The 25,120-nt window shown below is 37.6% G+C and overlaps 1 protein-coding gene across 3 annotated transcripts; it reads left to right on the top strand.

The window, feature by feature from the left end:
- The first annotated feature begins 139 nt into the window (after positions 1-139).
- Positions 140-24,634, top strand: LOC132087375 (uncharacterized). Of its 3 annotated transcripts, none has more exons than XM_059493514.1 (6): positions 140-2,072; positions 11,982-13,756; positions 16,134-16,219; positions 16,808-16,853; positions 18,439-18,625; positions 23,125-24,634. In XM_059493514.1, exons 2-5 carry the CDS (start codon positions 12,061-12,063, stop codon positions 18,591-18,593), a joined length of 1,983 nt encoding a protein of 660 aa, XP_059349497.1. In that variant the 5' UTR covers positions 140-2,072; positions 11,982-12,060; the 3' UTR covers positions 18,594-18,625; positions 23,125-24,634. The 3 variants fall into 3 exon arrangements, with proteins under 3 accessions (XP_059349497.1, XP_059349498.1, XP_059349496.1); XM_059493515.1 differs by having other exon boundaries at positions 2,041-2,140; positions 11,986-13,756; XM_059493513.1 differs by having other exon boundaries at positions 2,058-2,140.
- The last annotated feature ends 486 nt before the right edge of the window (positions 24,635-25,120 follow it).

Genomic DNA, 25,120 nt, shown 5'->3' with positions numbered 1-25,120 from the left:
ATTATTGCTGCCCTGCTATAGCTGAAATAACCTAACTGCTCTTGACTTCCTTAAACATTGACCAAACATTGACTAGGAAATTTTGTCAAGAGCGTGAGTATGTAACAAAGAATTTAGATGGTTATCTTCTACTCATTTTGTGTCACAGTATCAGAATTTTGAAAATTGCAAAGCCAGCATAATTTTTTAAATTGTAGACAATTTTTCAATAGGCCCTAAAAATTACTTCATCAATAAAGTCTGAATACCATGAGAGCTGAAAATCAAGCTATATATAATGAGGTATCTTTCTGGGGCTTTCTACGCCTATTGTGCAAATTTATGTTTTAATTATTTGAACCAGAATTTAAAATCTCACTAGCGCCTGCATTGTTAATATATTGAATTATGTGTTTGTGTGGAAAAGAGATTCCCCAACTATATTAATAATTTTCCTTTATTGTCTGTTATTCATATCAAGTATTTACTGTATTTTAGTTTTCATTGTTGTATTTTTCCATGTCTCAAAAGAATCATGGATATCATTGTAAATGCTCATTAATACTTCAATTATGCCAAAGTTTTTATATTTAAACATGAAAGCACATTTCAAGTGTGGGGAAGATAAAAAGGTTTTAGACTCATTTACTCATGCTATAACATGATAAAATATATTGAGGCTTATGTAATATTCACACAGTGCTAAGGCATGGCAAAAAAGAGCTGATTATTGAAGATTGAAATGGGGTTGTTTAGCAGTATTTATTTGAATAGGTACTAATTTGTACTGCTCTAAGATGGTGCAGCTTTTCTTGTGATGCCTCTTTAATTATCAGTGCATGGGAGTGTTTTTGCTGTGCAAAGCATGCTGATCAATTGGCCTGCAGTTTGAAAAGGACACTTAATGAAGGGAAGCTTTGCAATTTGTGTATCAAACATTTGTAATTGGTTCATCTGTACAGCTGTATTCTAAGGTAAGTACAGTGACATGGTAGGTGAAAACCCACTGGAATTACTGTCCATGTAACACTTCTGTTTCATTGTATAATCATATTTCGTGAGGATATGACAGTCACAGATCATAGACATATCTCAGAAGTTGATTTTACACTATACTATTTATAGGTAAAAAATTATGTGAAATACATGTTACAGATACTGAATTTCTCATGCCCTCAAAACCAAGGAAGATTAGTTATTTGATCAAAATGTGCAAGAAATGTAAGAACTTGCTGCTTAGCTAGACAGGGGATCTGAAAATTCTTACTGTCTGTACTTTCTGTACAGTACTTCTGTTGATGATGATACTGTAACTAGAATGATGGCTTCCCATTGTTCACTTTTTAAATAAATTGCTAGTTCATCATATTTCATGAAATAATAATCTCAGGTTGGTTTTTGTTTTTAAATTTAACTAATGCATACAGCCATAATATTATAAGTAAAAATCCTAAGTTTTTCCTGCATACTTGAAACTAGTGGGATGTTTGGTAAGTAAATTTAAGAGTTAAGTTTTCTAAGCATGAAATTTAAATGAAAATTAATTTGTAGAACATACATAAATTGGTTCATTCTCAAGGCATCAATATAGCAGACCACTTAGCATCAGCTTTATATGGAAAAGTGCTTTTAGTTTTACTGCTTCATCTAAGCTGCTGTTTCCTGGTTTATTGGTTTATATCCTGAATTACCAAAAGTTTTCATCAGCATTCTTTGGGCGATGTAGTTTACTTATTTTAATTTTGTATAGTTAAGAAAAAAATTGCCACCCCAAGACCAAACCCTGAAAAACCTGTGTGCTAGTTTTGGGTGGGATAAAGTTAGTTGTTTTCAGAATAGCTGATCTGGGACTGTGTTTTAGATTTGCCTGGAAAGAGTGTTGATAACACAGGGGTGTTTTTGCTACTGCTGAGCAGTGTTTACAGAGCATCAAGGCCTTTCTGCTCCTCTCAGAGTTGGGAGGGGACAAAGCTGGGACAGCTGACCCTGGCTGACCAAAGGGAGATCCCAGACCTTGTGGCATCACACCTGGTATATAAAGCTGGAGGAAGAAGGAGTGAGGGGGTTTGGAATGGTGGTGGTTGTCTTCTGAAGTAAGAGTTCCATGTGATGGAGCCTGGCTTTCCTGGGAGATGGTTGAACACCTGCCTGCCTGTGGGAAGTGGTGAATGAATTCCTTGTTTTGTTTTGCTTGCATGTGCAGCTCTTGCTTTACCTGTTAAACTGTCTTTATCTCAAACCATGAGTTTTCCCACTTTTACCCTTCCGATCCTCTTCTTCATTCCATCAGGAGAGAGTTGAGTGAGGGGCTGTGTGGGGCTGAGGTGATGCAGGGAATAAACCATGACAACCTGGTGTAACACTGCTAATTTTTTGAGATGTGATGTTAAATTATCTCCTGTGAGGTATCCTGTCTTCTGTTCTTGTAGCCATACCCTCTTGAGGTTCAATTTAGTTTGCCATGATGCATAATTTTTTAAGGTTTTTGTGTTTAAGAAGAAGGCCAAGATTTCATCTGACATCTGTCTCTTGAAACCTTTTGCAGAGATGGTTGTTTCTCTGCTAGTAGATCACTGAAAACAAGGCTTTCTCTAGCTAAAACCCATAACATTTCTATTTATTGTTTGTGTGTCTTTCCTGTTGTAATTTAAACTGTTGGTATTTTCTTCTTTTAGCTGAACAGTAAGTTTCATTCTCAGTGAATTAGAAGAATTCTCACATTCATGTGTGGCATGTAGTTTTAACTACTGCTTTCTCCTAGCAATCATGTTCTCTGGAGGAAATGTTTTTGCTCAGTGCTGGTACATCAGGGAGATGAGGTGACTGGGTATATGTTGAAACTTCAAAAGATCAGACACATGTATTACAATTCCCTGTAAAAAGCATTAAAAAGACAGTGTTGAAATGAAATTGAAAGTAAGCCCTCATTTTAAGTGATGAGATGTTTCGTGTGGATCAGATGTAGAAATATTTCTCTTTGGGGTTTCCAGATTGATACTTTTCTCGTTTTAATGTTGGTGTTCTTGTCCTTTTGAAATAAAAGCAAGAGGAGAGAATAAAGCTGTCTATTAATATCCTAGGTGAAAATCTTGTACATCAATAAATTTGTTGTGGGTTTTTTTTTTCTTTTTATAGGCTAATTGGTTGAAATTAGCTTCAAACCTGCTTATTTTGAGATCACAGAAAAAAAAAGTGTGAAAACATAATTTGTCTTATTTTTAAAAAAAGGTAACAGATTATCAAGGTCTAATCATCTCAAATTTGTCTTAATTTATTACTGTAGTAATGGAGAAGCTGCAAATGGTGGGTTTTGATTGAGGTATGCTGTCAGTGGAATTATAGATAAAAGATAATAAAAGCATTGAAGTATTTTGTCTGGAATTGGTCTTTGCAGTTTCCTTTTAGCTGATAGTGCTGCTGCTTCATTTCTCTGGTAGGCAGGCAGTCCTTGACCATGTCATGTGTACCTTACTGATTCATAGTGTTCTTGCAGCAATATCATGTTGTGCCAAGCCAGAATATATCCATGAAAACCCAAAACAAAACAAAAAAATCAGTTGTACTTGAAGTCTTTTTAATGGTGTTAAATTTTTTGTTTTGTTAATCCAATCTAAACTACTGATTTTTTAAAAGGCTGAATTCTCTTGGGTCATATTGTTTAACCTCTTTCTAAATTGCTAACAGACTAAGAAGTGCTGCTTTAGCTTACTGAGTAAGCATTTGCTTATTTCTAAGGGATGTAGTGTATCATGTATAAATCAGTCTTAGTCATAGGCCCATAATCCTGTGTGACTGTTATATTATTCATGATACTTTTATGGGTTTTTTTCCTTTATTCATTACCTTTAGGTCTGGGTAGCCTGTATTATAGGTTATAATAGTCTATGAGAAATTACTGAACAGCTTATCCCACATCTTGCTCTTAACCATTAATAGTTTCTGAAGGCTCATGAACCTGGCTTAGGAGTGGATGGACTGTATTATTTTCCCCCATTTGGCATTTTTCCTGATAGCCTGCAAGATGGATACAGTGTTTTTCAGGGACTTTGACAACAAAAGAATAGACATGGAATAGTCTGCCCGAAGCAGGTCAGGTCTGTATGTCTGAGCTGCATTTGTGGCTCTTTGCAGGCATTTGGTACATGTGCTAAATGCTCAATGAATATTTAGCATTATCCTTCACTTCATGGAGACTGTGCTTATGGCAGTGCAGCAAAAATTCCTTATGTAGGATTATAAATTCTTTGTATGTAATATGTGGATGACAGAGCATTGTGTTTCATTCTGTTTCTGCTTCGTTCCTGCAGTCTAAACTGAGTTCTTGATTCTAATAATTAATACTTCAGTGCCTTTCTTGGTCCTAGGTCTAGGTCCTCTTAGATGAGAAGCAACAGGTGGAGGTTGCAACATGGGGAATTTGTATTGGATAGTGGCTTGTGTAATCTCATCCTTGGAATATTCAAAACTTTAATGGGCAAGGCACTGAGCAATGAGATCATGATAGTGCCTTGAGCAGAGGTTGGACCACATGATCTCCAGAGGCCCTTTCTGAGAGAAGTTATTTGGTTATAAGTGATGGAGTGAGAGCAGTGTTCAGAATATCAGAAGAGTTAGCCCTTACCTATCAGAGCAGAGTTTTAAGTCACTAATGGAAGTGCTGCCTAGTCTCAGGGTGTTGGATGCTGGCTGTGATGTTGTTCTTATTCTCAGGTGGACCCTAAGTTTCTGGCTTTAACTAGCAGCAAAACTGGCAGTGCCCTTTATTCTGGTTGTTTCATAGCAGTGTTGGCAAAGTTGTTCACAGGTTCAACAGGTTGCTCAACACCTTTAGCTGCTCCCCTTTTTTCTCCCTCAGTGTCCATTTAGCTGTGTTGTCTTTCCAGAACTAGAAGATAATAGTATATATTAGTGCTTCTCTAAAATAATTTTTTATTTTCTGCCCAAAGACAAATTTCTGTTGATGCTCGCTAAATTACAGAATTGAAAGACAATTTTCTGCACTTATTCATCCCCAACTCTAGGAATAATACAGGGCTGTTTTTTAAAAAGTAATCATCTTTAGGGGCTAATTCATCATGTCTTTTGTATATCTCTAGCCCTTTGGTAAAAGATATTTGAAAAGGAAAATAAGTGAATACCAAAGTGTAGTATGCAGAAATAGTAAAATCTGGGTAGTAGCATGACGAAGTATGGAGATTTGTTGGAAAAGGTGTAATAATGTCCACAGAATGTGCATTTTAACTGACTGCTCTGTGGTTTCTTAGTATTTCATAGAGCATTTGAGATGCACAGAATGAGTGCAACAAGTGGAACAGATGTTCTGAATAGCAGCATTGTCTGCAGTTACAAGTATTTGAATTTTAATGTTGCTATAACCTAGGTTAGAGGCTGGTTACTTAATATTTGCTGATACTGTTTTCTTTTACTGTTTTCCTGTTGTAACTCCCCCCTTCCTCTTTTTTGTTTATTCTTTAACTGCTTTTTTCTCATCTGAGTCCTGTGTGTTTTTTAGTGCAGTTGTCTTCATAACTCTGGATCCATCTTCTCCTTCCCTTTTCTTCCCTTCATTATAAACTTGTGTGGAGAGCTACACCTTATTCTCTAACTTTTTCAATGCTTCCAGTCCCTTGCTGATTTAAATGCTGAGCATATAGTACCCCAACCCCTAAGCTATTTGAATTTTTTCTTGTTTTGTTAAAAGTAGTATTTTGTGTCATACAGTGTGTTTGTCCTCATGGGTTTTTTTCTCCTTAATTTTGCAGTATTGTCTTGTGTTTGTAAAACTCATGCTTTTGTTCCAGAATTACAGTCTGTGCTTTGGTGGATAGTTAGGTCTTTGCTATAATTTTGCTAATTAAAGTTACTTTAAATACAGCTGAAATCTGTTATCTTTCATTGAAAGTTCCTAACAGGGAATAGTTTATTACTTAGCTCCAGATATTTAAATCTGCTCTCATTATGCCCCTATTGCTTCCTTAGTCTCCCACCCATATTTTTCTTCAACTTGATTCTGCTTGTGTCTCATCTCAAAATTCATTTTACATTTGTTTTTCGTGTGAATGTGCATTGGTAAGAAAGGTCAATACTTCCCCCTGTAAATCTCATTTTTAATTTTAAAACCCTTTTGTTGTACTTGCTTATCTTTACATCCTGTTACAATGTCTGTCATTTGTGTTCAGGTGCTAGGATGATGTATCACAGGGTGTGGGTCTTTTTATTTTCTGGTTAAAATATTTATTTATTTATTGGAACAGTAACTTTAGAGTGAGTGCATGACAAGATGATTGGTACTGATATTTGCAGTGCATAACATTGTCATTGGTGCCCATCATGTTCCCTTCAAAGGACTAAATGTGGCCAGAACTTGGAACTGATCCTCTGAGCCTTCATGGGGGAAAGGCTGATGGTGAAACTGCAGGGTTCTTTCTCTGTATTGTAAGCATTCCCCTTAAGATATAATTAGATCACTTGGAGTGTTTCTTCTTGTCCTTTTTTTTCACCTTAACCTGCTTTTTAACACCAAGTCATACTTAACAGTGCAGAAAAATTCAGTCAAAGAAAAAAATGGCACCTCTTCTCCATCTGTTGGCATCCATCAGTCCATGTATTTTTGAGGGAGTTGTTTTGTTTCTCTTCTCAGTTTCGAATTGTGTCAGGTGAGATATTTATGGCATCTAGAAGAGGTTGAAATAGCTTGTTTTTCACTTGTTCAGAAAGTAGGTATTTCATAGTAGGCAGTTGTATATTCAGTACATAAACATGTTTTAAACAGTATATTCAGAATTGATTTCTTTAATCTTGATCAGCATAGACTATGACTAAGGAACCAAACTAGGACATTTAAATCATAAGACGTTCATGACTTCCATGAACCAGGCAGGACAAAAATCAGTAAAGTCATCTCACCTGAAATTTCTATGGAGTGAACAGATTGTCATTTGAAACTGAATTGCTGTTACCTCAGGAACATGGGGGTTTTGGTGGGTGGGTTTTTTGGGTTTTTAACCTTAGAAAGCAAAGTGCTTGCCCTTTGCCATATATTTGATTAAATGAACAGCTTCTAAAGGCATGCTTTAATCAGACCAATTGCATGCTATTCTCTGTGTACTCTCTAGATCAAGGTCTTTTGTGTCTGGACTATAACAGGGCAGCAGTCTGACTGATTATACATTGCACAGAACTGTATATACATCATTCCTGTATAAAAATTGGACCAGCTCTTTGAGCATTGTGATTAGTTTATTTTATAAAGGTACTTAAATCTCACCACCACTGGCAAAGCTGTTGAGAGACAAAGGAATAATAAATACTGAGTTACTGATTTAATTCAGTTAGTGGGATATTTGCTGATTTGGGGCAGAGAGAATTAATTTGCAACACTAATGTGTAAACATTTCTTACAAGTAATTTGTAGTTAATTTCCTTGCTGTGAGGCAACCTGACATGTTGCTGCTGGAGGTACTCACGTGTTCCCACCAACCACTTCTTTGTCTTAGCCAGACACTTTTTTCCTCTGTGCTTTGGAGAGTTAAATGAGCATAACAACAAAGTATGTACTTCTTTTCTTTTGATGCAGGGTCAAGGCAGGTGAATCCACCTGCAAGGAGAGTGGTAGAGCCAGCAAAAGGTCATAGTGGAAGTACAAGGGCATCATCTGGAGCAAAGCAGGCAAGGGTGACAAAGACTCTTTCTTCAGCAGCCAAGTGCTAAGTTGAACCTCAAATGTCTAATGGAATTTCAGCTTCCAGGAAACCCAGTAATGCTGGCAAGTTTTGTGGTTTTTTCCAGGTGCTTGATCACATGATAATACAACCCAATTTTCCATTTGGTTTTGCAGAACTAGATCTTTATCACTCATTTTGGTGCTAAAGGCAAGATATATAACAAAAAGGCTGGTACCTTGGCTTTTTATTTTTTCATTCCAAAATTATAACTTCAATTTTTAGTTGTTTCTGAAGCAAAATTAGGTAATGAGGAATTTAAGAATGTACTTGGACTTACCAGATGGGGAAAGTGAAGTGTATCTCAGTAAATGCCATCTTAGGCAAGTTGCTCTGCTGTAATTTTTATGTTGAAAACACAGTCCAGAGACTTTGGAGATTAATAATGGCATATATTTCTGAAAGACTCTGTACCTCATTGCTAAATGTCATTCAGAATTGGATTTTAAATGTATCTCCAATTTCCCTGATGATTAGGAAACATTACTGGTTGAAAAGCACTGAACTGGCTGCCCAGGGAAATGGTGGAGTCACCATCCCTAGGGGTATTTAATAGACATGTAAATGTGGCACCTGGGGACATGGTTTAGTGATGGGCTTGGTAGTGCTGAATTAATGGTTGGACTTAATGATCTCAGAGACTTTTTCCAACTTAAATGACTCTATAGTTCATTACTGCAGGCATTTTTCTATATCAAGCAGACATCAGCTTAGATGCATGCTGGAGGTGAAGTCTGTACAATTGCAAATAAGTAATTCTTTTGGTTTTGCCATTTTTCAGCAAAATGTGACCAACTGCTTTAGATTCATTAGTTAGTATGTTCTACTTAGTGAAAGTGCATTTGTTTCTCCAGTTGAAAGTGTTGTCTGAGCACTGGCTCTCAATCAACCTGGTCAATGCTACTTTGAGCAGTAGGATGCAGTGTTAAAGTCACGTGTAACAGTTATGGCAAAAAGCATTTAGTATTGACTAAAGAGTAGGCTGAGAAATTTAAAAGTGTTACAGAAGGGGAATTCCTTCTTCAACGAAGATACCATTATATTTTTTCAGGTCTTTTTATTACTAACCAGGTTTCTAAATACATAATATGTAGCAAAATTTAAATACCAGCTGAAATTGCACCTTTTTTCTTTTTCTTTTGTATGTGTTGTGTGCCTTTAATAGCAGCTCACTAGCAAATGTCTCTAAAAAAGAGAAGTCTGTCTCCATGCTGGTTCTTGCATTTTCTCAGTGGTTGTGTGCCATATGGTTTTACAGTAAAAGAAACTTTCAAAAGGTGTGTAGGTGGACTAAAAGAGGAAGAACAAAGTTAATCTTATGAAAACTAGTAGACAATTAGCTTAATTGAATGCAAAAACTTTAACATGATATGGGGTTATATCCTAAGCAGGAAATTTTAGCTATGCCATCACAGAGCATTAGAATATTTCCTTGGAGTAGTGTTTTGTTAGAATCAATTGAAAAACAAAAGTTATCCAGAACCATTAAGTATTTTATTATTCTACATTTTATTATTCTACACTTAGTAGTTCATCACTTTCCTTGTTGCTTTAATCCTTTCTTTAGGAAATTCATATATTTATAAAAATAATTTCCTTGAACTGTTATAAAACCTCCATATTTCCAAAGCACAAAAATTACATAGTTGTATTTATGATTAACTGTTGAATGTCACTATTCATGATTATATCCAGGTGTGCTAAATCATCATCCTGGATCAACGTTTGTATTTGTTATTATTTTGACATGCAATAATTTCAATGCAGTAATAGCTGTTAGTTTTTCTGGACCATCCAGGGGATTCTTTTCCCATTATTTGGTGGATGTGGTTTTTATTCTGTTCTTGCATTCTAAAGTGAATCCCATTCAGTGTGATTTTCCATCCTCATTCAGAATTAATAGTAAGGAGACTAAGAAAGTGTGCAGACCTTTAAGACTTTTTCTCTCATTTCTGCAATTCTGATGCAACATCCCAGCCCAAGAAAGTTTCTGTCAGCATTGTCCTGAAAGTGTTGTCAGATGTGTCTGGGGATAGACATCAGAAACATGCTTGCACCAGTATTAGGGAAGTTCACTTCCAGCAACATCAGTGCAAATTCACATCTGGAAGAAGTAAGTGATAAGAAAAGTTTATCTACAATAATATCAAGGCTGGAGAAGTTCATTCCTTACCTGTGTCAGTGCTGACATGGATAATTTAGTTGTCATTTCTGCAGTTGTTCTGGCAGCACAAGGGCTTTTAGGTACAACAATAAATCCTTCTTGGAATTGATGCACAGATCTGATTTTTTATTCCCCACTACATTAAAAACAGTTAAAACTGGGAGATTATTTTCTATTTCACTGGTAAGGGGGTTTATGAATCTGAAAACTCCAGAGAATTTCCTTGTCTAAAACCAGTTTCAAGTTATGAAATTTCTTCACTAAAGAAGAAAATAATTGTCAAAATATAAGATATAATCTTGGATTAGTATATGATTTCTGCATGTGTGGGCTATACGTAAGAAAGTAATCTCTCCAGCTACTATTGCAGGTACTTCATTTTAATATCATTTATTTCAGTTGACAAATAAGATCTCTTCAATCCTAAAACTTTGGCATCCTATGTTTCTCGTTCTGGAGAGATAGGAGGCATGTTGCTGACTATGGAGTGTATTGTGAACAGAATTCAACATGGTGTGGACATTCCCATGTAAACCATAGGGCACTGTATTAAAAATACACAGATCTGGAAAAGGAGAAGTCAATTTTCATTACTTGGAGGAAAGCACCATTTGGACTTCAATGCCAACAGTTGAAGAAAATCCATTTCTTAGTAGGATTTCTTATCTGGATGCTATTATAAGGAAATAAATTTCATGTGCTTTCCGACAAGACCACTATGGAGATCTGTAGTGCCCCTTGCAGTGATATCAAGGCACCAAGGCACCAAGACTTTTGAATCCTGTTGCAGTCAACAAATTTCATTGCTATGTTGAGAAGGCTGCTGCTGTCCTTTGCACTCAGAGAATTAGGAGGGTTTGCTTTGTAGAGTTCAAATTAAGGAAGAACTTAGAGACTAACAGTGAATAAATTTAAGAATGAATAATGGAAAAGGATAGATTCCCATAGGATTCCCATTAATTCCCAGGCTGCCTCCTAGTGATCAGCTTTCCCTCTACATTGACAGTTACCCTTTTATGTTTTGTTTTGTATTGTTTCTCTCAAGAATTTCAGAATACAGCACTTAATAAAGCAGGTAATTTTACATACACATTTCCAAAATTCAACTAATTTTACCCTATAATTGTAGCTGCTGCTTTGCCTTAGTTTATTGTGCAAAGTACCATCACAAACACAGACTTCCAGAAAAGTGAAGAATTACAGAAAAGGAATATGTCTTTGGTACAAAGATTTATCAATCAAATTTAGCTCTAAAAACTTAATATCTCTGAACAATTGAAAAGGGAGATGTTAGGTTCCTGGATGGAATCCTAGACTGGGTTTTCCTTACAAGTTTTCATTTCAGGGTTAGCTGGCTGATGGGCCAAAGTCAAGATTTCAGAGAAGTCAGAGCTGCTTTCTGTTACATTTGATGAGAAATGCAGACAAAATAAATAAGACTTCTGAAAAGAGCTACAAAATTAACTGTAAACATGTCATTTTTCCTACAGCATCTTAATTTTTCCACAGTGTATTATTTTGTTGGTAATAAAGTATGAAATATTTCTTCCAAATATTTATGATTCAAGACTTAATATACTGAACAGTAAGTATCAGAGTTGCCGTAGTCACTGTGACTTTACATTGTTTGAATTTTGGTTAGTATGTTTTGAATTTGAGTATTTGATCTTAATGGATGACATTGTCCTCTACCTCGTTACTTTCAGCTCCTCACAGCATTTACTGAAATTTCAGAATAGCACCAGGTTTTCAGGAACTATTATTCAAACATCATGCTAGAAAGGCATCTAGAAACACAATGTATGGTCTAATGATGATTTGTGATACTTTTTGTAAAGCAAAGTTATTGAGATGGCACCTGGGTTTACTTAAATGGATTTAAATGTTCGGGATTGTCCTGAATTGTATTGATTAGGCATTTGTTTAACCAATAGAAGGTGTTATCTGAGATATTATCAACTGAAAAATGCAGATAGTCTGTGTTTGATCATCATAGTAACATAAAGTACCTATTCTTCAGGTTGATCACCACGAATACATTATTGCTCTAACTTAGTGGGGGCTTGATTTTTTATTTGTTTGGGGTTTTACATTTGATCTTCTTTGTTTTCATATAGGGAGAAAATTTTAAGCAAGAACCCTGGATTCCTGTTAATAAAAGCAAAGCAGAAGAAAAAGAGAAAAAGAAACAAAACAATGAAAACTAATCGCACAGAAATTACGAAGAAAATGTTATGTGGAGTAGCTCATCATCCAATTCCAGGTGACCATGACGGATCAGAAAGTGAAGAGGATGACTTGGAAGAAGAAAACAAAAAATCAATGTGTACATTCAGCAAAGGCCCGGAGGATCCAGTAACAGTTTGTGAAGAGCAGCCTAAGAGTAGTGATGAAAGCCTAAAAGAAGATGCAGGGGTTTCAAGAGAGAGTTTTCTGGTTGCTGTGCCTGAGGTCTCAGCGATGTCAAATAGTGCATGGAAAAATGAATTGCCTGTAGAAAGTGACAGTTTGCTTTTAAGAGATGTAAAACCTTTTTGTACTGAAAACCTAACCAAAAATGCATTAGATGACAAGGAAGCAAAGCAGAGGCAGAAAGACAACCTCTGCAGTTTCCTAACAATAAGCAATGATAAAAATTCTGTCCAGAAAACAGAAGGCATTTCTGAAGACTATGATATGACATTGTTAAGCACAGAAAACAAACTGGGATCATGCCAAATTACATGTGAACCTGACTTGGAAGCCAAGGGCCTAAGTTTAAACAGAGAAGAAAAAGAAATCTCTCAGTATTGCAGTTCAAATATACTTAATAATGTGACTGATAACACAGAGGGCAAATGTCCATTTTTAAAAGCAGATGAAACTACCTCCAATGCCTGGGCTTTTTTTTCAATTAATTTATCTACTGAGGAGTTGCAGATGGGCTTCAATGCTCAAGTTTCTCTCTCTCCTCGCTCTGAGGATGAATGTGTAAGTGAACAAAAATCTCAAGAAGTGAGGAAACCTGAACAGACTCACATGAACAGTTCAGCAGAGCTAAACTGCTATCAGTCAAATGAGGGATTGGTAAAGGAAAACCATCTTGAAACAGAAACTGAGGAAGTTGGCAATGTAATAAGCAATGGTCTGTCCGTGTCTCCTGGTAAAATACACTTTGATTCCCTAGTGGAAGCCAGGGCTGCCTTCATGCAGGGTTCAAGTGAAGTAAATGTGCCAATAAATGATGCTACACCAATTACACTGAAGAGGAAGAGATACAGAAGAATTGTCAACTTAGCACCAAAGTTTAACCTACCAAGACAGATCTTTGCTCATACAGAGGAAGGGAAGGACATCCCAGTAAGAGAAGATATTCCCCAAAACAGTGTTTTAGAAGTGAGGCAAAATTACTTTCTAAGCAAGAACTGTGGAGAAGCACATGAACAGGAATTGCATGCATTGCAGGAATATTCCTCACCCACTCCAGATGCAGATGCTCTGGTACATAATATTTCTTACACTCATTCAGGACAATGTTCTCCTATATCAAAATATGCCTGCAGGGTTTGTGTCGATTCCAAAACAAAGGAGGAGCAAGCTACTACTCTTCAGCCACAACAGGTAGTTAATAAAAAAGAGGACGAGGGTGAACATGTTTCTTCAGAGGTTACAAATGGCCAACCAGATAATTTTTCTTCTGTTAAAGTTGTTTCTGAATATCTAGAAGATTCTACTACAATGGCAAGCTGCAGTGAAAATGCAAATGGAGCAGATGACTCTGAGCCAGCAAAGACATCACAGCTTGAAGATTATCAAGATGCAGATGTGAAATGCAGTTTTCTGGGACTTCCCTTATCATTAGGATTTGCTTTTCAACTTGTGCAGCTCTTTGGTTCTCCAGGTCTTCCACTGGGTATAATGCTTTTCTTACTACTCCTATGTAAAACAAAAAAAACCCACAATCCCCTCAAAACCACAAACAAAAAACAAAGCACTCCCTCCAAACCAAAAAACAAATGAAAGTACTATGGTTAGAAACTCTTTTTTTTTGCAGTTTTTAGTTAAATATTAATGCTGTTGAAACAAATCACATTTTGGTGACAGTTTTTAGTTTGTACCTAAAATCCTCCATCTCTGTCAAAGGGGCTTTTGGTTTGGCCTTGTATTTGCAGTCTTTTTAGTAGCAAAAATTGACTAACTTTAAATCCAAACATGAAATGCTTGCTCAATTTTTAATATATCGTAGTAAGACTTTTCTGTATTGATGACAGAACTAAATGATGTTTGAATACATCCTACTGAGTAAGACTTTACTGTGATGATTATGGAACTAAATGAAAATGTGGTACAAAATGTGTGCACTTATATAAAGGCTGCATGTTTGGTTTTATATTCCAGATAATAACATTCTTTTTTATTTTAATGGAGTTTTCATACGCTCTTGCGTGGCTTAGATGCTGTTGAAAAACTTTCCCAAAATCCAATTTGGTTTGAAATTCAACATCAGGCTTACAAGATGTCTTCTGAAAGTCAATGTCTTCTTTTTAAGTGTGCCTTATTAATAAGTGTCCTGGTGTTGTGTACTTGCCTTCCAGAGCTCCAGATATCTTATTTTTGTACTTTCAGTTTAATACTTTTAAGTTAGCAGGTAAAAGACAAGCAATCCTCAAAGGAATTGAGTGTGCCAGCCACCATTTCCCATACTGCAGGCTAATGTAATCCCACAGAGCTGTAACCAGTGAAAACAAGAGAGTTTTGTTTGGAAGTCACCCTAGAACACCTGCTGAAAGAGACATATTCCCTGTGCATAGTGTTTTTCAGCTTCTTGAGTCCAAATTTAGTGGAGAAACTTGAACTTTCACTTAGCCAACAATTAGGATTAAAAAACATAGGCCAGCTTTTCAGTATACCTTTACAATTGTTTGTTTCAATAGAATTTAAAGTTAAGCATGAATTTTCATATGAAAATTTTAATCTGACAGCTGAGGAGCAGCTTATGTCATTTATCTGCTCAAACTGACCTCAGGATTCTTTGTTGCTTTTTAAAAGTCCATGGCAATGCCATCTGCCAGAACAATAATGCAAATCATAGGAAGCATTACTTCACCTTAGGTCCCTAAAGGGGGACATAAAAGACTGCTTTACCTAAATCTGGCACCACACACCAAAGAATTTGCCATATAGAGCTGAAAGTAAGCAAAGAAGTACTGTTGATGTCCTCAACTGTTGCATATAAAACATTTTTCTTCTCCAAACTTGATGAATCTTCATATTTGTGATCTTAAATTTTATAATGTTAGAGGGAATTGGCCATGACTTGAAAACAGGCATCTTCCAAGAAAGAAAAAGAATAACCAGGCATTCAGAAACACTCAGTAGCTTAATGAACCAAATGTCCTCCTCTGAGTCAGTAACAGGGGACATTCTCTGGAGTCTAGGTGAGTTTCCTTTGGAAATAACCTTCAAGAAATACAAACCTACCCCAATATCTCTCTGCCAGCTTGTGGCTGCTGACTGCTGGGGTTTTCCCACCAGAATTGTGCCTGGCTGGCCACATTCTCCTTTGTTATTATTATCCTACAATTCTAAAAATTATCCTGCTTTTTTTTTTTTTTTTATGGCATACAGTACATTGACAGGCAACTATTTATGGATGCACACATTTGAGTGGTATTATTTCACAACACTTGGAATTACAGTCAATCTTTATTGAAATTATTTTGGAAGGGAGGTTTTTGGTAAATAAATGTCTTTAGTTATTTATAAATGGAAGATTTAATTGCATTTCTTGCTTGTATGATCCTTATATAAGTGTAGAATATATTTCAGACAGTTTTCCTATAAAGAACCTCTTTTCAGCTTCTTAAAGAGTGTTAGAGTTAAAACACTTTAGGAAACACCTTCTCTACTAATAGTGCAAAAATTCTTATAATCAAGCATTTTAAATTTTAAAAGTTGTTAATTAAGTTGAATTTAATTTAATGGCTGAAAACTTTGTTTTTCTTGTATGTGCCTATTTTTAGGGGAGTATGTGGGGGAAACGAAAGTATGGTAGGAAAGTCTTTGTCTAAATAAAGAAACTAAACCCAAATCTCTTTCCCTCTCTTTCCCCTCTTGTGCACTGGCCTTACATTCCAGAAATTCTAAATTCTGATTTTGCTGCTGGCTCATTTAAATACCTGCTTGAAAAAAAAAATATAAATAACATGTGCAAAAATCTTAATTCAGTGATGTATTTTGGCTGTGGAGAGATCTGAACACTGAACTGCAAAAAATATTTTCTTCTGCAGAATCCTTGTTGCCAGATGATTATGTAGTTCCCCTTGACTGGAAAGTTTCAAAGATGATCTATTTACTGTGGAAGACCTCTGTGGAGGTATGAATTTTAGGGGATTTTGGAAGGCTTTCCAATATTTCAGGTGCAAAGGGGAATTCTTCACTTCTTTATTAGTAAATTTGCTTTAATATCCACAATGAGGAGGCAGATGTTTTTTGTCCTCCTCTGAGTATTTCAAAAACCAGCTCATTGGCATGATAGGATTCAGATTTTAAAATATCAACTTCAGAAGCGTGCACAACTCCTAGTTTAAAAAGGGTGAAAAAACTTTGGTATCTGTGTCTTGACCTGACCTATGTTCATTAAGTACAAGCTACCATCATTCAGATGTTTTCTGTCTTATAGTTTTCTCTCATCATCTGAGCAGATATCATCCTCCATCACCTCTGCTAGAGCTGCAGCAGAGAAGTCATTCTGCGTGACTGTGGGCAAATTAATTCTCTTTGTCTAGCTGGGAAAGTGTTAACTTATAAATTACTTTTTTTCCTTGTCCAGTAGTGGAAATCAGGAAAATCCTGATTACAATGAACTAGTTAATATAAAATAGAGCATGGACTTTGTTCTTGCCCAAAATAACATCTCTTGTCACATACCTTCTTTTTGCTGGACTAATGTTATCTATTTTAGGAAAAACAGAAACCAAATGGATTGCAGAATGAAGATGGCTTGACTGGTAAGTCAGTACAGTTTCTGTGATACAAAAACTGTATAAAATTCTTCTTATCAGGAGGGGTATTATTGCTAATTGGTTTTTGTTACCAACTAGTGGTAATACTCCTCTTTGTGCAAAAGCACAATGATGTGATAAGTGAATTTATGCTGCCGTTGATTGTGTCCATAGTCCACAGAGCTATGGTTGCTGTCATCACTTAATTTTTCCTCATCTAAGTGCTAAAATTGCCTTATAAAGTTTCCTACATTGAAATATTCCAGTAATTAGCTCAAGTTTTTCCATTCTAGATCATAGTGGTATTTAGCATTGTATAGTCTTTCTTGAGACTTTACTTCCCTGAAAGGTTGAGGATCTTCAAGTTAATTAAACTTCATTAACACTAAAAGTTGGCAGCATAATAATAAATAATAGAACCATGGAATTATTTAGGTTGGAAAAGACCTATAAGGTCATTGACCCAACCATTATCCCAGCACTGCCCAAGTCTGTCCCTCAATGCCACATCTACTTTTTTTTTTCTTTTTTTTTTTTTTTTTAAACACTTTGGGAGATGATGATTTCACTACTTCCTGGACACCATGTTCCAATGCCCAGCCACTCTTTTAGTGAAAAAATTTTTCCTAATATCCAATCTAAACCTCCCCAGTGAAACTTAAGACCATTTCCTCTTGTCCTGGCATTTGTTATCTGGGAAAAGCGTGTACCTGGCTACACCCTCCTTTTAGGCAGCTGTTGAGAGCAATAAGGTCCCCCCTAAGTCTTTTTTTCTCCAGACTAAACAACACCCCCAGCTCCCTCAGCTGCTCCTCATCAGACTTGTGCTCTAGACCCTTCCCCAGCTCCACTGCCTTTCTCTGGACATGTTCCAGCACCCCAGAGTCTTTTGATAGTGAGGGGCCCAAAACTGAACCCAGAACTTGAGGTGTGGCCTCACCAGTGCCAACTACAGGGGACAATCACTGCCCTGGTCCTGCTGGTCACGCCACTGCTGATACAGGCCAGGATGCCATTGGCCTTCTTGGCCACCTGGGCACAGCTGGCTCATGGTCAGCTGCTGTCAAACAGCACTTGAGGTCACACACCTGGGCAGGAAGAGATATCAGGGTTCAAATGAAGCTCTGGACTTCCACACACATTAATTCCTGCAGTGTGGAAGTTATGGGATAAGGTTGCTCGTTGTCTTTTTCCATGATTTCCATATTAATGCACTACAATTTCACAGGTTCTCTAACAGGTTTAAAAATACACAACAGTAGTTCCCTGAAAGCTGGTAGAATTTGCTGTCTAAAAGAGGAGAGAAGTTTCTCTATTTTAGGAGAAAGGCTGTTTCTGGAGAAGCAGTGTAAGAGTGGGAATAGACACACACACGCATGGGTGTTTTCTCTCACTTCCCACCCCCTATGAGAGACAAAACAGAAAGATTTCATTTATTTTATAAGGCATTTAGGATGCAAAAATCATGAGGATTCTGGTAAAATAAAAGCTTGTTCTAGAAATACTCTATCTTGACACAACAGAAATGAGAGACTATGTAAGGTAATTTCAGGTGATTTTGCCTGCAGTTTATAATTTCTTTATTTTTTAGATGATATTATTAATCTTGAAGATCTAAATAAAAATCCCCAAGAGAATAAAGACTCTTCTGAAACACTATCAGGCATGGAGTTATATCAGAATGTGATAGAGGAGAACACCATAACCTGCCCTGGCTGTCTGGATGCTGCATTTCATCAGTCATGAGTGACTGTCTTAAATTCTGCATGAACAAACAGGTAATCAGTCACCTTGTGAATATTTTACTCTTTTATCTTTACCAAGTATCTTTTTATTATATTTGACCAAACATCTAAAGAATATTGTTTGTTATAATTTTTAAGGTGCATTTAGTATCCTCCAATTTACTTGGGTTTTAACCAAGTTAGGGTTGAGGGTTGTTCAGATTTTGTTTCTTTCAGGCCTGGATGGGGAAAAGAGAAGGCAGTGTTTTGTTATTAAAGCCATATGATTTCATTTTTTCCTCTGAAATCTAAAGCATGTGTGGTGAAGTGAAAGCAGCAGGGTAGGATGCCTAAGAGGCGGAATTTATTCCCATTTTGGTTGCTGTGGCAATCTGTTGTGAGTCATCACAGTCCCGCTTTCCTTGTCTTTTCAGCATGGAGAGTAGTGTTGGCTCCATTAAGGGTCTTATTATGAAAAAAACTCTATGAATAATAAAAAAGTATTTCACCAAATTATGAAGAAGTGGCAGTTCTGCTTTTCAGTGGAGAAACAGTAGGAAGAGGTCACACTAAGACTTGGTATATTGAAGTGTTAAATTTTCATTAATGTTTTCATTTGGTGTGACAAAGTGTGCTATTGTGTTCTTGCTTGTCTCATGAATTTTTGAACCCTTTGGTAACTTGGCAAAGTTTCTTTCGTTTATGAGAGATATTCTGGGAAGATTGAGATAAAAAGGAAGGATTGTGGGTTCCAGCACGAAAATGCTAGCTTAACTTCTCTATCGTTTGCCATCAGTTGTTCTTTCCAAAATGGAAAATGGATTAATCTGTAGTTTTTAAACAAATAAACTGAGGTACATGGGAATAGAGTAACCTGCACCATGAGCAAACTGAGCCATTAAAAGATTCCACATCCTGAGGCTTAAATTGTTCACATCAAGACATCTCAGGACTGCTGGAATATCATCCACATGGGGTGTGGTCAGGGGGTCTTTGTCACCTGGTGCCCTGTGTCTGACCTGACCATGCCTCCAGTCGATGGCAGGAACGGGTCAAGGAGGTGGGTGTGCACTGTGTTGCAGCTGTTATAAACACAGAAGTTTTCACAGTGGATGTTCATGTCACAGGGGAAGTAGTTGAATACTTTGGGTTGGAATTCAAACCTCTTGGATGGGGTTTAATTTGACTAAATGTCATTGATGACAAAAATGACATTGCAGGCTGATTAGCTGGTACCAGCTACCAATGCAGGAAGATAAAGGAGATTTCTGTTACCATGTGGCCCAGAAAGCACTGGTCTTGCAGGATGCTCTCAGCACAGATCATTAATAACATCAACAACATCTGGTAGCAGTATTTTCCTCTTAAATAATCAGATACTACAATATTGGGCAAGCAAATAAAAAATATTTGCACAAAATACTTAGGTCTACACCTGTTACCAATTTTTAGAAGCTACTTATTTATAATATTGCAATACAAACACTCTAGAGGCAGGATTTTGGCTTACAATCCTGACTGGATGTCTGTGTGGGCTTGTGTCCTAAGCTATTATCCAGAAATGTCCAGGCTATTGATTAAATATTTATATGCTAAAGAAACAGGTATGAAGAGCTATGTTCACTTCCTGGGAGAAAATGTTGAAATATGAAACTTCTTCCTTTTGTGCTTCAAGAAAGGAAAGATACATGCTAGCAGATTATCCTGCCTTATTGTCTGTAACTTTGTCTGTCTGCTCTGCTACTCCCAAAATTGTTTCAGTCTTCCTCTCCTGCTTGTCATGAGCACAGCAGAAATGACCCAGAGCCCTGCGTGTTTGTCACCCAGCCACTGTGTGCTGCCAGGAAACCCCAGTTTGTTATGCTGTCTTGCAGTCTAACACTCTACTGTGTCAGCTTGTGTTAGTTCTCTGGAATATAGAATGAGAGAAATGCAGACTTTGCCGCAAAAGAAGACTCCCCATCAGTGTTTGGCTTACAAAAATGCCCATGCACTGTCTCTGCAGGGCTTGGCCATTGATATCTATGGTGGAATGGGGAGATACAGCTGGAGTTTTATGTTGGGGTTTTTTGCTTTGCTTTGTTTAGGTTCAGCATTTGAAATGAGTCAGGGAAGGTCCTGAAGGCTGTTGGAGGAAGAGGATGAGACACCAGAGGTCAGATGGGTTTAGGCTACTCTGGAGTTGGGATCTGCCATCTCAGAGCAGGCTGATGCAAAGGGTAACTGCTGCCCAAAGTGTGAAGTGCCCTTCCTCCCAGCCTTGCTCCAGATAGCAGCTCCAGCAACTGCTGGCTGACACGAAGGCTATCATTAATTCGCTAAGCCCACAGCAAACAAATCAATACTTTCCTGCTGGACTGAGGCACTGAGATAAGCTGCTGTAAGGTCCAGCTCAGTGCCAAGGCTGGGGCAAGGGAGCAGATGAGGTCGTGCTGCTGCAGATAGGAGGAGGGGACGTGCAGGGTGTCCTGTCTGGGCAGCAGTCAGCTCTGATATCAGGGGCCATGTATTCTGCAACCAAACCTTCAGGTAGAGGACTCTTTTAAGCTTTTACAAAAGTAGGATGTTAAAAGAATTAAACCAAGAAAAGTATGTGGAAAGGAAGAAGCATGTCTTGGGGTTTTCAGTCAGCTCATGCTCACTGTCAGGCACAGGCTATGGGGTAACGCAGACCCCACGTGAGTATTCCAGTGCTTCCACAATGTTTGCATGCAGGCATTGTAAAAGACAGGTGAGTTTTCCTGATCAATGGTGCCCCTGGCTTTGAGGGATAAGGTTGTCTTACCTCACCACAAAATAATTCCCCTCTGGTTCCTGATTAAAGCTGACTTGCCAAGAATGATGTCCCAGAGTGGTTGTGAAACTGCTCGAGTGAACAACTGTAAATGTTGAAATGGATTTCATTCCTTCAAATGTCAGGGGGGAAATAAAAAATTAGGAAAATTGAGACATTCCTAACAGAAAGATTTTAAAATCATAGGAAATCAAGGGAGAGTTAATATGATCATTTTGGTCCCTTTAGATTGGAAAGCAAACTGAGCATTACTGGCCAAGTGCAACTTAATCTGTTAGCCAGATGAACATGCTGCTGTATTCATATTGTGTAAGGATGTTTGTATCCCAATGGGAGAGTGAAGAGTGTTCCTCTGTGAAAACACAGGGTTAATCTCAAGGTTTTGTGAGAGCTCCTTATTGCAGCATTGGCAGCACATCAGTATTTGTTCTGGAGATTAAGCAAGAGTTCTCAGTTTGAGAAATGTTGAGATCAGTGAAAACAGCATTATTTTGGTGCCTAGAAGTTCTCCTTAGACCAGGACTCAGATGCCAGTGCAATACAAATGTGTCTGTTCAAGCATTTGTCTGCAGGACTACTGCAAGGCAGAAGCTGACATGTTTCTTTTTGAAGTACAGCAGTCAGTAACTCCCTGCAGGAATACTTCTTCCACAAGAGCCTTGAAGGCTGTGGTTTTGGTGAGACAAACCTCTTGATACCCCAGTGTTATCCTCCTTTCCCTGGCTGTGCAATTCCAAGCACTTCCCTTTCATGGCTGTGATGCTTCTGAGTGAGGCAGTTTAGCTCTAACATCTAATGAAGACATCCAAAAAGTTTTTGGTCTGAAACAAATTGCTCTGGAGGCCATGAGATCAGGAGGACGTGGGCAAAAAAGCAGGAGTGTATAGCTGGGAGAGGCAGGCCTGATTTTTGGCTAAAATGAAAAAAAATTAATCTGAAGGATACCAAGCAGACTAAAGCAGTTTTCCAGTATTGCTACAGAAAATATCATCCTATTGTCAAATTTCTTCCAGTTGCTACTTTGATACACAGATAATAGTGAAAAACTTACTTGTCCTTTGATATTTAACCACTAATATTAAACAAAATGAAGCATGAAAAAGTGCACAGAATTATGACCAGAAAACCTCACCTGCATTTTACGGTGCTAACCAGGAAAATCTGGCTCAAAAAATCATTCAAGCAGAGAGTCTATTTGCTTGGGAGAATAAGTGCTGCCCACAGGTGGGTTTTTGGAGCTCTCAAGAAAGAGCAACAATTGGGTTGTGCAGGTGCCTCACACTAACTCTGTAACATGAAAGCCTGTGAGATCCTGAGTGCATGTAACAGGGGAAACAATTCACATTGTAACAAAAAATTGAGATGTAGTTGTACAATGGTGGTATTGGCTGAACAGCTGTTCATTACATAGTGTTTGTGATGTGTAGAGGAAAAAATATCCACTGTGTTACTCTACTCCTTATTTTTCAGCTTTGAAGTGGTAAGGTCCTTACTGCCTCTAGTTTTGACATCCAAGTTCTTATCTTCTTCCTTTTCCACTCTCCTTGCATTCTTTTAATTTTCCTTTGCTTTCCATTGACTGCTTCCTCTCCTTTCTTTTTAACATTTAAAAAAAATAACCAACAGCTGAGTATTAGAAACTTTAAAAAACATTGGACAGACTCTTCTCAGTCTGAGGGCTGGGTTATCTGTTAAGTCTTTCGGCTGCCTGTGCTGTTGTGGAACTTCAGCAGATCCTCTTCTTTTTTTTTTATTTCAGAAACTTCTCGCTTTAATTCCACCATGGAAGGACTTCAGTTGGCCACCAAGGATTTTAAGAGTGAGGGATAACCTGGAAGAGAGAAACCACTGTAGATTTTTTTGGTATACATCTTTGGCCACCTCCCCCCAACACTGCCCCCCAGTATCAAACTCTCTGACCACGTAATAATGATCAAAATTGAGATAACTTTGTGTATGGCAAAAGGTCACTTTCTGAAGCCTTTTGGGATTTACACTATTTCAGTACATCCTCAAGTGTGGTATAAAGAGATTGAGAGTGGAGACCAGAGGCATCTGTCACTATGGGGTGTGAGCTTCAGGCTGTGGTATTTCATTCACTTGTATCAGGATCCAGGACATTGGCACAGAAGCAGGCAGTGATGCTCACCTGCAGGAAATGGTGCTTGTTTTGTGTCTTAGCTGCCTCCTTCTGCCTTCACGCTCTATCATAACTGCACCCTTACATAATTGCACATTTACAACCTCAGATGGTAAACATCTTCATCTGTCCTTCCTATTCACTCAAACAGTGGTGCACAACTTCCATTCTTTTCTCCTGAAACCAGCCTTTATGCTTCCCCTCAGCTAGACTCATTTGGGAATTTGGCACTACAGCAACAAGAATATTTCACTATGGAACTGATTCAAACATGCTGAAGGAAGGGTGTGTATGGTTTGTGGTAGACTGAGAAGATGTATAACTAGCACTGGTAACCAGTGATTTGATGTTTCTGTTAGTGGTGTTGGAAATATTTATGAATGTAGAGATAAATCATAATTAATTATAAAGAGCAACCTCTGTCAATTATGAGGCATGCATAAGGCTGGACACTTCCTTGTAGGGAGAGGGAGTGACAGCTGTCACCTCATTTAACAATAAAAGTGTGAGAAAAGATTAAGGAGAAGCAGGAAACTTGGTTGTGTCTACTTTTCAGAAATAATATTTCCCACTTCTGTAGCTTGCAGATCCAGAATATTTCTCCATTTATTCTTTGATCTCCTCTTCCTCACCTTTCCCTGCATTTGTTTATACACCAGCTGAAGAGCCAGGACTTGACTGAACTCAGGCTGAAGCTCCACCATGGTCAAATTTGCTGATGCGTCTCCACTTTCTGCTTAAATACTGCATCTACGTGAAAGCAGTTAACACTGTATGTATTTCTAAATTAATGTTGTTCCACTTGCAAAATTTTCTGGCTGCATTGTTTGAATGCATCTCCCATGGACATGTCTTCCTTGTCTAGAAATGTCCTACTCTCCTACCAGCAGGACATTATATGAAATGTAAGGGAGAGGAGAAAGTTAGTTCATACCCCTTATAACCACAGCTTCAGAGTTCTGTGTTGTACTAGTGGCAGCAGACAAGTTAGTTTGATTTCAGGAAAATGTCACTCAACACTGTCTTCCTACTTCTATTTATTGAGCGAGAAATCTGAATGTCTCTGTTTTCTGTTACTGAATCCTGGCCTTATAGAATGCTTGAAATAAAAATAGTTTTCAAAATCTCACCGTACTCTTGTATGGGCAAGTCATGTTTAATCTCTTAGTAGAGTGTTGCCAGTTTAAGTTTACTTTAACCCCCTATCTGTGAGTTTAAAATTTTCTGTCTCTTCTTTCCTGCCACATTTTCCCCACTTCAGTTAGTGTTGGTGTGACATGTCCCTGGGAAGCTAGGCTTTCTCCCTGTGTGTGAACACTCTCTTTAGCACTATTTGGAACCTCAGAACCTAAAACTCCAGCATTGAGGTTGGTTTGGTGGTGGTATGTGCCTGGGGCATACCTGGAGCTGGCTCCTAACCAAGCTGGGTGGGATGCTGTGTGTAGCTCTGAGAAGGGAGGGTGTGATACCACTCCAACTCTTTTTGGTTTTATTGCAAACTGTAATTTCTTTGGCTTCCTTGGTGAGCAAGTTAATGGAAATCAGGTTTTCTTTAGAGGAGAGAAATCTTTAAAACTTCCTTTACTTTCTCTTATGATAATATGTTTGAAAAAGA

This window comes from Ammospiza nelsoni, chromosome 2, assembly GCF_027579445.1.
Source record: "Ammospiza nelsoni isolate bAmmNel1 chromosome 2, bAmmNel1.pri, whole genome shotgun sequence".
Classification (NCBI taxonomy): domain Eukaryota; kingdom Metazoa; phylum Chordata; class Aves; order Passeriformes; family Passerellidae; genus Ammospiza; species Ammospiza nelsoni.
The sequence above is the reverse complement of the archived record's forward strand: the minus strand, read 5'-3'. Positions and strand labels throughout refer to the sequence as shown.